Source organism: Oncorhynchus nerka, linkage group LG28 (assembly GCF_034236695.1).
Source record: "Oncorhynchus nerka isolate Pitt River linkage group LG28, Oner_Uvic_2.0, whole genome shotgun sequence".
Taxonomy (NCBI): domain Eukaryota; kingdom Metazoa; phylum Chordata; class Actinopteri; order Salmoniformes; family Salmonidae; genus Oncorhynchus; species Oncorhynchus nerka.
In genome coordinates, this window is record NC_088423.1 from 7,467,469 (window position 1) to 7,482,176 (window position 14,708).

At 40.6% G+C, this 14,708-nt stretch overlaps 1 protein-coding gene across 4 annotated transcripts in view; it reads right to left on the reverse strand.

Annotated features, from left to right (window-relative positions):
* The window catches only part of LOC115112842 (phosphatase and actin regulator 2-like), an 80,222-nt gene that overhangs the window by 60,511 nt on the left and 5,003 nt on the right, over positions 1 to 14,708 (reverse strand). The window contains exon 1 of one of the 4 annotated variants that reach the window (XM_029639847.2): positions 7,123 to 7,200. The exons of the other annotated variants lie outside the window; for them this stretch is intronic. Within the exon in view, the coding sequence (XP_029495707.1) occupies positions 7,123 to 7,135 (13 nt within the window). The 5' untranslated portion in view covers positions 7,136 to 7,200. Of the gene's footprint in view, positions 1 to 7,122; positions 7,201 to 14,708 lie in introns of those variants that run through there. 4 annotated transcript variants of the gene reach the window in all.

The window sequence follows — 14,708 nt, forward strand, 5'->3', positions numbered from 1 at the left end:
AAGTGCAGTCTAAGTGCATATGGCAGACTAGATCCTCCACCACTCAACCTCTCCACAAGAACCCAAATACAGCCCTATGAATCTATCAATGGTAATACACTGATCCCCCAGACAGCCTCACTACTTATCCTCTGTGCCTTCCGTCAGTTCCTTAATGTATTAGCCTACTTTTACAAATCACTAGGTAAATACTTTAAATGCTAGGTTATAATCCGTACAAAAAGTATATTGTTTCAATACGTGAAAGGTAGTTCTGTATGGCCTAATCACTATTCTATGCTAGTATCAATTACTACTCAGTATAATCCTAGTTATTCATTATGAAGAAGGCCCAGTAGTAGGAAGGGAAATGGATAATGGATATGCAGTACCAGTCAAAAGTTTGGACACACCTACTCATTCCAGGGTTTTTCTTTAGTTTGACTATTTTCTAAATTGCAGAATAATAGTGAAGACATTAAAACCATGAAATAACGCATACGGAATCATGTAGTAACCGAAAAAGTGTTAAACAAATCAAAATATATTTTAGATTTGAGATTCTTCAAAGTAGCCACTCTTCGCCTTGATGACAGCTTTGCACACTCTTTGGATTCTCTCAAACAACTTCATGAGGTAGTCACCTGGAATGCATTTCAATTAACACATGTGCCTTGTTAAAAGTTCATTTGTGGAATTTATTTTTTCTTAATGCGTTTGAACCAATCAGTTGTGTTGTGACAAGGTAGGGGTGGTATCCAGAAGATAGCTCTATTTGGTAAAAGAACAAGTCCATTTATGTCAAGAACAACTCAAAGAAGCAAAGAGAAAGGAAGGCCATCATTACTTTAAGACATGAAGGTCAGTCAATACAGAAAATTTCAAAAACTTTGCAGACAGTGCCGTCGCAAAAACCATCAAGCGCTATGATGAAACTGGCTCTCATGAGGACTGCCACAGGATAGGAAGACCCAGAGTTACCTCTGCTGCAGAGGATACATTCATTAGAGTTACCATTCTCAGAAATTTCAGCCCAAATAAATGCTTCACAGAGTTCAAGTAACAGACATATCTCAACATCAACTGTTCAGAGGAGACTGTGTGAATCAGGCCTTCATGGTCGAATTGCTGCAAAGAAACCACTACTAAAGGACACCAGTAAGAAGAAGAGACTTGTTTGGACCAAGAAACACGAGCAATGGACATTCATTCAGTGGAAATCTGTCCTTTGGTCTGATGAATCCAAATTTGAGATTTTTCCAAACCCCGTGTCTTTGTGAGATGCAGAGTAGGTGAACAGATGATCTCCGCATGTGTGGTTCCAACCGTGAAGCATGGAGGAGGAGTTGTGATGTTGTGGGGGTGTTTTGCTGTTGACACTGTCTGTGATTTATTTATAATTCAAGGCACACTTAACCAGCATGGCTACCACAGCATTCTGCAGCTATACACCATCCCATCTGGTTAGCGCTTAGTGGGACTATCATTTATTTCTCAACAGGACAATGACTCAAAACACACCTCCAGGGTGTGTAAGAGATATTTGACCAAGAATGAGAGTGATGGAGTGCTGCATCAGATGACCTGGCCTTCACAATCAACCGACCTCAACCCAATTGAAATGGTTTGGGATGAGTTGAAGCTGGTTGAGAAAATGCCAAGAGTGTGCAAAGCTGTCATCAAGGCAAAGGGTGGCTACTTTGAAGTATCTCAAATCTGAAATATATTTGTTTAACACTTTTTTGGTTACTACATGATTCCATATGTGTTATTTCATAGTGTTGATATCTTCAATATTATTCTGCAATGTAGAAAATAGTAAAAATAAAGAAAAAGTCTGGAATGAGTAGGCGTGTCCACAATTTTGACTGGTACTGTATGTCTTTACAATGTTACAATATACCCCACTCATTGACTAATGGATATATGTATTTATGTTATTACAGTATACCTCACTCATTGACTAATGGATATATGTATTTATTTTATTACAGTATACCTCACTCATTGACTAGTGGATATATGTATTTATGATGTTACAGTATACCTCACTCATTGACTAATGGATATATGTATTTATGTTATTACAGTATACCTCACTCATTGACTAATGGATATATGTATTTATTTTATTACAGTATACCTCACTCATTGACTAATGGATATATGTATTTATGTTATTACAGTATACCTCACTCATTGACTAATGGATATATGTCTTCATGTTATTACAGTATACCTCACTCATTGACTAATGGATATATGTCTATATGTTATTACAGTATACCCCACTCATTGACTAATGGATATATGTATTTATGTTATTACAGTATACCTCACTCATTGACTAATGGATATATGTATTTATGTTATTACAGTATACCTCACTCATTGACTAATGGATATATGTATTTATGTTATTACAGTATACCTCACTCATTGACTAATGGATATATGTCTATATGTTATTACAGTATACCTCACTCATTGACTAATGGATATATGTCTTCATGTTATTACAGTATACCCCACTCATTGACTAATGGATATATGTATTTATGTTATTACAGTATACCTCACTCATTGACTAATGGATATATGTCTTCATGTTATTACAGTATACCTCACTCATTGACTAATGGATATATGTATTTATGTTATTACAGTATACCTCACTCATTGACTAATGGATATATGTATTTATGTTATTACAGTATACCTCACTCATTGACTAATGGATATATGTCTTCATGTTATTACAGTATACCTCACTCATTGACTAATGGATATATGTATTTATGTTATTACAGTATACCTCACTCATTGATCAAAAAAGTAACAGGATGTCCAAGTGGAGGAAAAAGGGAACGCGTCATAAATGATTAACCAGAAATCTCAGCCAAGGTAATTATTGTTTATGTGGTGCTTCTTAGTTCTTCCTCTTTTTAGATGATTTCTTTATTAACCTCTAATTTCGAGGTGAGTTCCTATGTGTTGGTAAACTTTGTTTTATATTACCTAGACTGTATATGTCTAAAATGACAGTAAAACCATAGTTCTAATCTGTATTGTAGAGTAGAGAGGATAATACTTTGTCTATGATGTAGTCTACATTAAGGTGAATATTTTCAGAACAACATTTGATACATTCAGATTGGTCTCATACTATAGGATCTGTTTTGCATATAGATTAAGTGGAGCAGACAGGGCCATTTGTCCATACAGGTCATTGCTAGATCCGAAGAGCAAAGGTCTAGCTTCTCTATCAAGCACTGTGAAATGATGGGATCGTCATTGAGTGTGTCTAGTTGCTAGTCACTGAGTGCATTCAGATTACCGGCTGCAGTACAGTACACATTGATGTGAATGTTATATGATGGACCAAGCTAATATTATATGTTATGCATGCCATTCCATAGCTAGCCACAGGTAAAAAGGCTAAAATGACTATCATAATATGAGACAGAGAGGTGCAAGCATGTCCTCATCCCAGTGGTAGAGACTTGATGGTAGTTGTGCATGAAACACACTTTTTTTTTTAAGTCATAAAATTGAAACAACTGTATGTTTTGGATGTGCAATTTGCACCATAGTTTGAATTGTCTCACCATTGTGGGACGATTCAAAGTATGCTGCAACCTCAACGTTTCAGAGAATTTTACATACCCAAATCAAAAGTGATTACATACAAATACTGTATGTATGGTACAAGTATGTTGAGAAAACCTTAACATTGACACATCAGAATGGGTTACTTTATACACAGATTAGATTTGACCTTCTCCACAAGCAAACTATTATTGAAACTGATATCAGTTACTTTGTTACTTTGTTTGGATAGCAGGTATCTCTCATTACTGGACCACTTCACTTCCTACACTGAAATGTTGTATGTACTGTATACAAATCAATGCGTCATCCTGTCTGTATAAGGAGCTTATTTTCCCTGGTCTGGATGGCTCTTATTTTGAAATCTAGGCTGTTTAAAAATAGCTCATTGCAGAGCGAATCGAGAGCATTATATTTCACAGTGCAGAGACATCGGGGCTTATGATCACATAAAGGTTCAATATGAGAGAGAGGAGAGCAGCAGCAGACAGCCAGAGACAGAGGTCTACCCACCCATTGCTCATCCACGTCAAAATAGACCATGACGATGTCGGACTGTTTTTCTTCATTGAAAAATCACTACCACTATCTGTAGCAAATGACAGATCTGATTTTCCTCAATTGGAATTCAATTGTTTTTGTTCAGACATGCTGCTAAGCTTATTGATGTGTTGTACATTAAAGATGTGGATTGGCTCAAAACCGTTGGCTTAGTGTCATTGATTTTCACGATTCTTACAGTTACTTTGGTCCATTACACTGTTTGGACTGAGACTGATCTGTTACTTCATATGCTGTCACACTGTACTAAAGCTGTTTCAATTACAAGTTCAATTGAAAGGACAACATAAGACTAGACAAAATAACATTTGTAAGACTGCATTGGTTAATTCCCCAATGGAAGTAGTGCCACATTTCCCGCCATTGAGTACATCTATTCTGGGATAGGGTTGGTTGTGACAGAATAAAGTAATGCCACAGGGTAGCTTTTAGCCTTGTTGAGCATCAGGAGTTTCTACAACACTGCTGAATCACTGTGGTCTGAGGCTATGCAAATGTGAACAACCTGATTCATATGATACCATATACAAATTCTGTTTTGCATTGTAAAACACAGATTGAAGAACACAATCTAAGAACACATCTAGTCAAATGGCTACCCAGACTATTTGCATTGCCCCCCCCCCCCCCTCCTCTCTCCACACCATTGCCACTCTCTGTTGTCATCTATGCATAGTCACTTTAATTAACTCTACCTACATGTACATACTACCTCAACTAACCGGTGCCCCCACACACTGACTCTGTACCTGCACCCCCTGTATATATTCTTATTTTTACTGCTGCTCTTAATTACTTGTTACTTTTATCTCTTATTCTTATCCATATTTTTTTAAACTGCACTGTCGGTTAGGGGCTCGTAAGTACCGGTAAGCATTTCACTGTAAGGTCTACATCTGTTGTATTCGGCGCATGTGACTAATAAAATTTGATATGATTTGATTTGACAATCTACTGTTAAGAATCCACCTGGACCATATGAAATCATGTGTAAAGAAATATACATACTGTACCTATAACAGACTCACAGAGTCATGACATATGGCTTTGTATCTTATCTTTCTATACATCACATCATAGATCAATACTGCATTATTATCAAAGGTGAACTTGACTTATATTTCTGTCTGGGAGATCTATGTACCTAGCCCTCCGTGTCAGTCCAATTTCTCCACTAGAGAAAGTTAGGAGTTAAGATAGGAGTTATGACATGAGTTAACAAACAGTGAAATGTTATGACATTCACAGAGTGTGGCAAACTTAATTAAACTTATCAAATGGCATTGACTAAATATAGACCGACTGTAATCCACTACAAGACACAGAGTCATCATACCCTGTCATTAGCTGTGACTACCCTGTCACTAGCTGTGACTAACCTATCCTTAGCTGTGACTAACCTGTCACTAGCTGCGACTAACCTGTCACTAGCTGTGACTAACCTGTAATTAGCTGTGACTACCCTGTCACTAGCTGCGACTAACCTGTAATTAGCTGTGACTACCCTGTCACTAGCTGTGACTAACCTGTAATTAGCTGTGACTAACCTGTCACTAGCTGTGACTAACCTGTCACTAGCTGCGACTACCCTGTCACTAGCTGTGACTACCCTGTCACTAGCTGCGACTACCCTGTCACTAGCTGTGACTACCCTGTCACTAGCTGCGACTAACCTGTAATTAGCTGTGACTACCCTGTCACTAGCTGCGACTACCCTGTCACTAGCTGTGACTACCCTGTCACTAGCTGTGACTAACCTGTCACTAGCTGCGACTACCCTGTCACTAGCTGTGACTAACCTGTCACTAGCTGCGACTACCCTGTCACTAGCTGTGACTAACCTGTCACTAGCTGCGACTACCCTGTCACTAGCTGTGACTAACCTGTCACTAGCTGCGACTACCCTGTCACTAGCTGCGACTACCCTGTCACTAGCTGTGACTACCCTATCCTTAGCTGTGACTAACCTGTAATTAGCTGTGACTACCCTGTCACTAGCTGTGACTAACCTGTAATTAGCTGTGACTAACCTGTCACTAGCTGTGACTAACCTGTCACTAGCTGCGACTACCCTGTCACTAGCTGTGACTACCCTGTCACTAGCTGCGACTAACCTGTAATTAGCTGTGACTACCCTGTCACTAGCTGCGACTACCCTGTCACTAGCTGTGACTACCCTGTCACTAGCTGTGACTAACCTGTCACTAGCTGCGACTACACAGTCACTAGCTGCGACTACCCGGTCACTAGCTGTGACTACCCTGTCACTAGCTGCGACTAACCTGTAATTAGCTGTGACTACCCTGTCACTAGCTGCGACTAACCTGTCATTAGCTGCGACTACCCTGTCATTAGCTGCGACTACCCTGTCACTAGCTGTGACTACCCTGTCACTAGCTGTGACTACCCTGTCACTAGCTGTGACTATATAATATGTTATGAGATGATGAATATAATATTCTTCGAGGTAATCTCTGTAAGTGATAAGGCTTTTTGTGTATCTTTAAATAATCAAATAAGTACAATACAAAACAGGTTTTTAAACAATTTAGGCACAAGCTAAGTTATTTAAACAACTCTAATCCAACAAAATGACATTACAGGAATGGGTTTTTGCCTGGCAGTGTTCCCTAAACAGCTGATCTGAATACACAGAGGGAAAGTCAAAAGGTTCCTCCTCAATAAGTAGGGTAGATAGCAATCCCAACTGTCTCTCGGCAACCCTCTTCATGCATAGTCCAGGGGCAATGTATCCAACAGAGAACATTTAGAGAACTCCTACTACCAACTACTGTAACAGCACACACACAGCAATCACAAGGACAATAAATTATCTCTCACACACAAATACACACAAATACACACAGACACACACAGGAACATAGACACACACAGGAACATAGACGCACACAGAAACATAGACACACAGACACAGACACACAGACACAGACACGCAGACTAAAGGGGACTCACGAGCATGCTCCATGACTGGAAGAAAATGATCACCCTTGTGAGCTGATCCTTTCTTTTCCTCATAACTCTCTTTCCCTCTCTCCCTCTCTCTCTCCTCCTAGCCCTCTCTCTTTCCCTCCCTCCTCTCTCTCTCTCTCTTTATCTCCCTCCCTCTCTCCCTCTAACCCTTCCTGTGCAGGGAGCTGGCTCTCTAATGTTCATCAGTGTTCCTTGCTGCATGCCTCTCTGCAGTGGACATGACCATGAAGCCAGTGGAGGCTGCTGAGGGGAGGACAGCTCATAATAATGGCTGGAATGGAGCGAATGGAATGGTATCAAACACATGGAAACCATGTTTGATGTATTTGATACCATTCCACTGATTCCGCCATTACAACGAGCCCGTTCTCCCCAATTAAGGTGCCACCAACCTCACTGTACATGAAGCAGCCCAGTGAGCACAGGCAGGGGACACAACAACCATTACCTCCATTAGCAAGGCTTGATTGAGCCAGTCTGGAACCATCAAATGGAGCCTCCCTGTCCACTGAGGCTTTTAGCTGCAACCTGGGGCCACAGGGAGGAAGATAGAGAGAGGGGGGGGGGGCTCTGCAACCATCATTAAAGCCAGACTGATTTCATTACTGCTATTCACCTAAAAAAAAATATTCTCTCTGCACCCCAGACTCCATGTGTCAATACCCATCACGACATTCAGAGGCAGAATGGAAAGTTATGTGAGGTTGAAGTCGGTGAACAAGTGGGTTTGAGGGCTGTGTGGAAAATCTCTGAAAAAAACAGTTTAGTCTATTTTGAAGCGCAGTGTTGAAATTAGCCAACGTTCTAAAAGGAATGAGTCATAGTAGCTGATATTTTCTTCTCTGGCAGCAGACACTTCAGAGTGGGCTTTCAGAGAAACAACACTTGAGGGTATTTAGATCTCTGGCTCAGCCAGGAGTCTATAAGAAGGCTGTAAATGGCATTGCACTGTAGAACTGAGCAAGCATACAGTATGAAGCCTGGGCAGGTTTCATTGTACATTTCATTGTTAGGATAATCTCTCATGGACAAGTAACCTAATCAAGAATCTTACACAATAATGCAAGATTTTAGTACCTGGTGTCCTAGATTATTGTTAGGCTATTGACAAGATAACGACTGAAAGTGCTGCCACTTAAGAATTTCACTCACAACCTGTCTAGTCTCCCGGGAACCAGCACCTGATAAGGTAGTTAGTAGCTAAAGAGCCATGGGGGTTGAGATGAGAAGAGGCCTCCAAGGCTTCCAAAAGCTGCAAAGTCCTTAGCCCTTTATGGTCCTAACAAGTCCTTAGTCCATTATGGTCCTAACAAGTCCTTAGCCCTTTATGGTCCTAACAAGTCCTTAGCCCTTTATGGCCCTAACAAGTCCTTAGCCCTTTATGGCCCTAACAAGTCCTTAGCCCTTTATGGCCCTAACAAGTCCTTAGCCCTTTATGACCCTAACAAGTCCTTAGCCCTTTATGGCCCCTAACAAGTCCTTAGCCCTTTATGGCCCTAACAAGTCCTTAGCCCTTTATGGCCCTAACAAGTCCTTAGCCCTTTATGGCCCTAACAAGTCCTTAGCCCTTTATGGCCCTAACAAGTCCTTAGCCCTTTATGACCCTAACAAGTCCTTAGCCCTTTATGGCCCCTAACAAGTCCTTAGCCCTTTATGGCCCTAACAAGTCCTTAGCCCTTTATGGCCCCTAACAAGTCCTTAGCCCTTTATGGCCCCTAACAAGTCCTTAGCCCTTTATGGTCCTAACAAGTCCTTAGCCCTTTATGACCCTAACAAGTCCTTAGCCCTTTATGGCCCCTAACAAGTCCTTAGCCCTTTATGGCCCTAACAAGTCCTTAGCCCTTTATGGTCCTAACAAGTCCTTAGCCCTTTATGGCCCCTAACAAGTCCTTAGCCCTTTATGGCCCTAACAAGTCCTTAGCCCTTTATGGCCCCTAACAAGTCCTTAGCCCTTTATGGCCCCTAACAAGTCCTTAGCCCTTTATGGCCCCTAACAAGTCCATAGCCCTTTATGGCCCCTAACAAGCTTGATGACTAATTTAGAACGCCAAGTAAATTATAGCAATCTGAACAAGGTGCAAACTTGTGCCCTGCTAACTCTCCCTGATGGTGCTAAAACTGAACTGCATTATTAAAGTAGCTGCATATACTCAATACTCAAATAGATCATATTTGAGAGTCAAAGTCCATGTTACATTTCTGCCAGTGTTTCAACACATGATGTAATTGAATGTATTTAATCATTATTGTGTGAACAGCATTATTACAAGTTATGTTGACAATATCCTCCATGTCCTTTTGGTCTTGCGGATATTAATGACCAACAGTGTGACATTAACTGAGCTGGGTTACTGTTTGACAACTGGGTCAGCTCGACTGGGATGGAAATTGCATTTACATAGTTTTGAAAGTGACAGCGGAAACAAGTTTGTATTTTTAGACTCTTTAAGGAATGATAAACACAGTGAGCCACTGACCTGGCACAGTCAGGTTGTTGAGTAACTTAAAGTCACACCGTACCGTATTAAAGGTTGAGTTTTACTATGTTGGAACTTGTAACTCGTGGTCATTGGACAAAGTATGTGGCTGCAGAATAGATGCAGACCCATGATGACGAGTCATAACTATATATCTATAAAGACATCAAAGCAAAATAAACCTTTTATAAGCAACTGAAAAACATATGGGAAAATATCCTATCGGCTTTCAAAGATAACCAGGGCAGCATGGAAATCAGTGATGAAAGACCCCTCTCACAAAGATAACCAGGGCAGCATGGAAATCAGTGATGAAAGACCCCTCTCACAAAGATAACCAGAGCAGCATGGAAATCAGTGATGAAAGACCCCTCTCACAAAGATAACCAGGGCAGCATGGAAATCAGTGATGAAAGACCCCTCTCACAAAGATACCCAGGGCAGCATGGAAATCAGTGATGAAAGACCCCTCTCACAAAGATAACCAGGGCAGCATGGAAATCAGTGATGAAAGACCCCTCTCACAAAGATAACCAGGGCAGCATGGAAATCAGTGATGAAAGACCCCTCTCACAAAGATAACCAGGGCAGATTGGAAATCAGTGATGAAAGACCCCTCTCACAAAGATAACCAGGGCAGCATGGACATCAGTGATGAAAGACCCCTCTCACAAAAATAACCAGGTCAGATTGGAAATCAGTGATGAAAGACCCCTCTCACAAAGATAACCAGGGCAGCATGGACATCAGTGATGAAAGAATCTGTGCCGTACTAAACCCAGACTGGTCTGTTAGTTCATAAGCTGTCACACTGTACTAAACCCAGACTGGTCTGTTAGTTCATAAGCTGTCACACTGTACTAAACCCAGACTGGTCTGTTAGTTCATAAGCTGTCACACTGTACTAAACCCAGACTGGTCTGTTAGTTCATAAGCTGTCACACTGTACTAAACCCAGACTGGTCTGTTACTTCATAAGCTGTCACACTGTACTAAACCCAGACTGGTCTGTTACTTCATAAGCTGTCACACTGTACTAAACCCAGACTGGTCTGTTACTTCATATGCTGTCACACTGTACTAAACCCAGACTGGTCTGTTACTTCATATGCTGTCACACTGTACTAAACCCAGACTGGTCTGTTACTTCATAAGCTGTCACACTGTACTAAACCCAGACTGGTCTGTTACTTCATATGCTGTCACACTGTACTAAACCCAGACTGGTCTGTTACTTCATATGCTGTCACACTGTACTAAACCCAGACCGGTCTGTTACTTCATATGCTGTCACACTGTACTAAACACAGACTGCTACCCTGGTTACAAAGATAACCAGGGCAGCATGGAAATGAGTGATGAAAGACCGCTCTTACAAAGCGACCCTTTGTGTGTTTGATGCTGAGTCTTTTGGCATCGCCGTCTCACAGGGCCACGATTTTGCATTCAAGGGAGCAGAGAGCTTTAGGCTTGGAAAGATGATCAAGGAAGATGTTCGAGGTGTTTTCCCTGCCTCCCCCACAGGTCGGTGGGGGTAAACCCAGGAATACATGTCTTCTCATGTCGCTGCCTGAGGTACAGACTCAAAAATACTTATTTACTGTAACGTTATGCAGGGAGACAGAATACTTCATAATGGCAGGCCCTTCAAAACCGAGGAGATATTGAAGTTCAAACTTATTCCAGAAGCTTCCGTCTGTATGTGTTGATCATCACAACTCAAGATGAGGATATGACTCCAAAATATTGACAATAAAACAGGAATGGAATGGATCTGGAATGAATATCAGCCAAGTCCTCAAATCGATGAGTGGATATGATCGACATCTGAGGGAAGATCATTTCAGGGGAAGGGAATTATATGATGTTGTTCAGCGGCATTGAAATAGTCCCAGCCAGCTAGAGACAAATTAATATTGCGCTTCAGTCGGAATCACTCTGAACTGATCTTAGTTAGAAGCAGACATCTGCCCCCACACAGCTGCCTGCATAGAGATACTGTATCACGTACTAATTATATTTTTATGGCCAACTGCTTAGATTACCCCTCTTTCACTTTCAGTTCCTTCCCAGTCTAGAGATTGATTAGTGTCAGAGGAAGATCACTTCCCTTGGTTCCACTCTACCAACACTGCAGTGACTACAGGTCCTTGTGAGGGGTTGTACTTTCCTAGAAAATGGGGTTACCTTAATTACTATGGTTACAACTGGATTAGTTATAACATGTTTTGATGTTCATTGATACTACCTTACCAGACCAGTTAGCCTTGTTGAGAAACCAACAAGACTGCTACAGTACAAACTCTCTTAGAATGTAGTCTGAGAATCATTTACATGATATGCAGTACCAGTCAAAAGTTTGGACGCACCTAGTCATTCAAGGGATTTTCCAATGTTTTACTATTTTCTACATTGTAGAATAATAGTGAATACATCAACATTATGAAATAGCACATATGGAATCATCTAGTGACCAAAAAAGTGTTAAACAAATCAAAATAGATTTTAGATTTTAGATTCTTCAAAGTAGCCACCCTTTGCCTTGATGACGACTTTTCACACTTTGGCATTCTCTCAACCAGCTTCACCTGGAATGCTTTTCCAACAGTCTTGAAGGAGTTCCCACATATGCTGAGCACTTGTTGACTGCTTTTCGTTCACTCTGTGGTCAACTCATCACAACTCATCCCAAACCATCTCAACTGGGTTGAGGTCAGGTGATTGTGGAGGCCAGGTCATCTGATGCAGCACTCCATCACTCTCTTTCTTGGTCAAATAGCCCTTACACAGCATGGAGGGGTGTTTTGGTTCATTGTCCTGTTGAAAAACAAATGATAGTCCCACTAAGAGCAAACCAGATGGGATGACGTATGACTGCAGAATGCTGTGGTAGCCATGCTGGTTAAGTGTGCCTTGAATTCTAAATGAATCACAGACAGTTTCACCAGCAATGCACCAACACACCATCACACCTCCTCCCTCATGCTTCACAGTGGGAACCACACATGCAGAGATCATCATTTCCACCGGTCTAATGTCCATTGCTTGTGTTTCTTGGCCCAAGCAAGTCTCTTCTTATTATTGGTGTCCTTAAGTAGAGGTTCCTTTGCAACAACTCGACCACGAAGGCTTGATTGACGCTGTCTTCTCTGAACAGTTGATGTTGAGATGTGTCTGTTACTCTGTTACTCTGTGAAGCATTTATTTGGGCTGCAATTTCTGAGGCTGGTAACTCTAATGAATGTATCCTCTGCAGCAGATGTAACTCTGGGTCTTCCTATCCTGTGGTGGTCCTCCTGAGAGCCAGTTTCATCATAGCGCTTGATGGTTTTTGCGACTGCACTTGAAGAAACGTTCTTGAAATGTTCCCTATTGACCGATCTTCATGTCTTAAAGTAATGATGGACTGTCGTTTCTCTTTGCTTATTTGAGCTGTTCTTGCCATAATATGGACTTGGCATTTTACCAAAAAGGGTTATCTTCTGGATACCACTCCTACCTTGTCATAACACAACTGATTGGCTCAAATGCATTAAGAAGGAAATAAATTCCACAAATGAACATTTAAAAAGGCACACCTGTTATTTCAAATGCATTCCAGGTGACTACCTCATAAAGCTGGTTGAGAGAATGCCAAGAGTGCCCAAAGCTGTCATCAAGGCAAAGAGTGGCTACTTTAAAGAATCTCAAACATAAAATATATGTTGATTTGTTTAACACTCTTTTGGTTACTACATGATTCCATATGTGTTATTTCATAGTTTTAACGTCTTCACTATTATTCTGCAATGTAGAAAATAGTCAAACTAAAGAAAAACTCTGGAATGAGTAGGTATTCTAAAACTTTTGACTGCTACTGTACATTGTTATAATGACCTGGCTATGATTGAATGCAATGCTGGATATGTTGGAAACATAATTATGACCAGCTGCATTGTGTTAAACACAGGCAGTAGCAAAGGGCACAGAAAGTGTGATACTTAGTAATTTGGAGTGTCAAATTCAAACTGAATGTCTATTTTGGGAGTATTGTCCAGAAAGGGTACAATGTGCACAGCGTGCTACACTGCCTAGCTCCCTTACAGTGTAATTACATGACTAATTGAGTGGAGGGAGGAACAGTATTCAACCCCTCATTGATTCTGAAGGGGCAAAAACCTATAATGATCACAACAAATCATTACTTCCCAGAGCTTCTCTAAGAGTCTGAAACCCCTTCCATTATTATTTGAGAGAGCGTAACAACTCTGAGTTGGAAAGGTCAGAGGTACTCAAATGAGAGACAAAGAGTACACTTTCAAGACAAGTTCTTATTAAGCAAAACAATATATAAATGGTATATTAACTAGATCATTTCCATGTAGGCCTTTATTGTGGTGATGTGTGGCCCTGTACTGTTATATTTATTAGAAGACCACATACTGTATATATATATTTATAAACTGGGTGGTTCCAGCCTGAATGCTTACTGGCTAAAAGCTGTGGTACATGAGACCGTATACCACGGATATGACAAATCATTTATTTTTACTGTTCTAATGACATTGGTAACCAGTTTATAATAGCAATAAGACACCTCAGGGGTTTGTGGTATATGGCCAACAGACCATGGCTAAAGGCTGTATCCAGGCACTCTTAAGAACATCTCATAGCCATGGTATATTGGCCATATACCACACCACACCCCCTCGTGCCTTATTGCTTTAATATACACTACCGTTCAAAAGTTTGGGGTCACGTAGAAATGTCTTTGTTTTTTAAAGAAAAGCAATTTTTTGTCCATAAAAATAACATCAAATTGATCAGAAATACAGTTTAGACATGGTTGTAAATGACTATTGTAGCTGGAAACGGCTGATGTTTTTATGGAATATCTACATTGGCGTATAGAGGTCCATTATCAGCAACCATCAGTCCTGTGTTCCAATGGCACGTTGTGTTAGCTAATCCAAGTATATCATTTTAAAAGGCTAATTGATCATTAGAAAACCCTTTGCAATTATGTTAGCACAGCTGAAAACTGTTGTGCTGATTTAAAGAAGCAATACAACTGGCCTTCTTTAGAATAGTTGAGTATCTGTAGCATTAGCA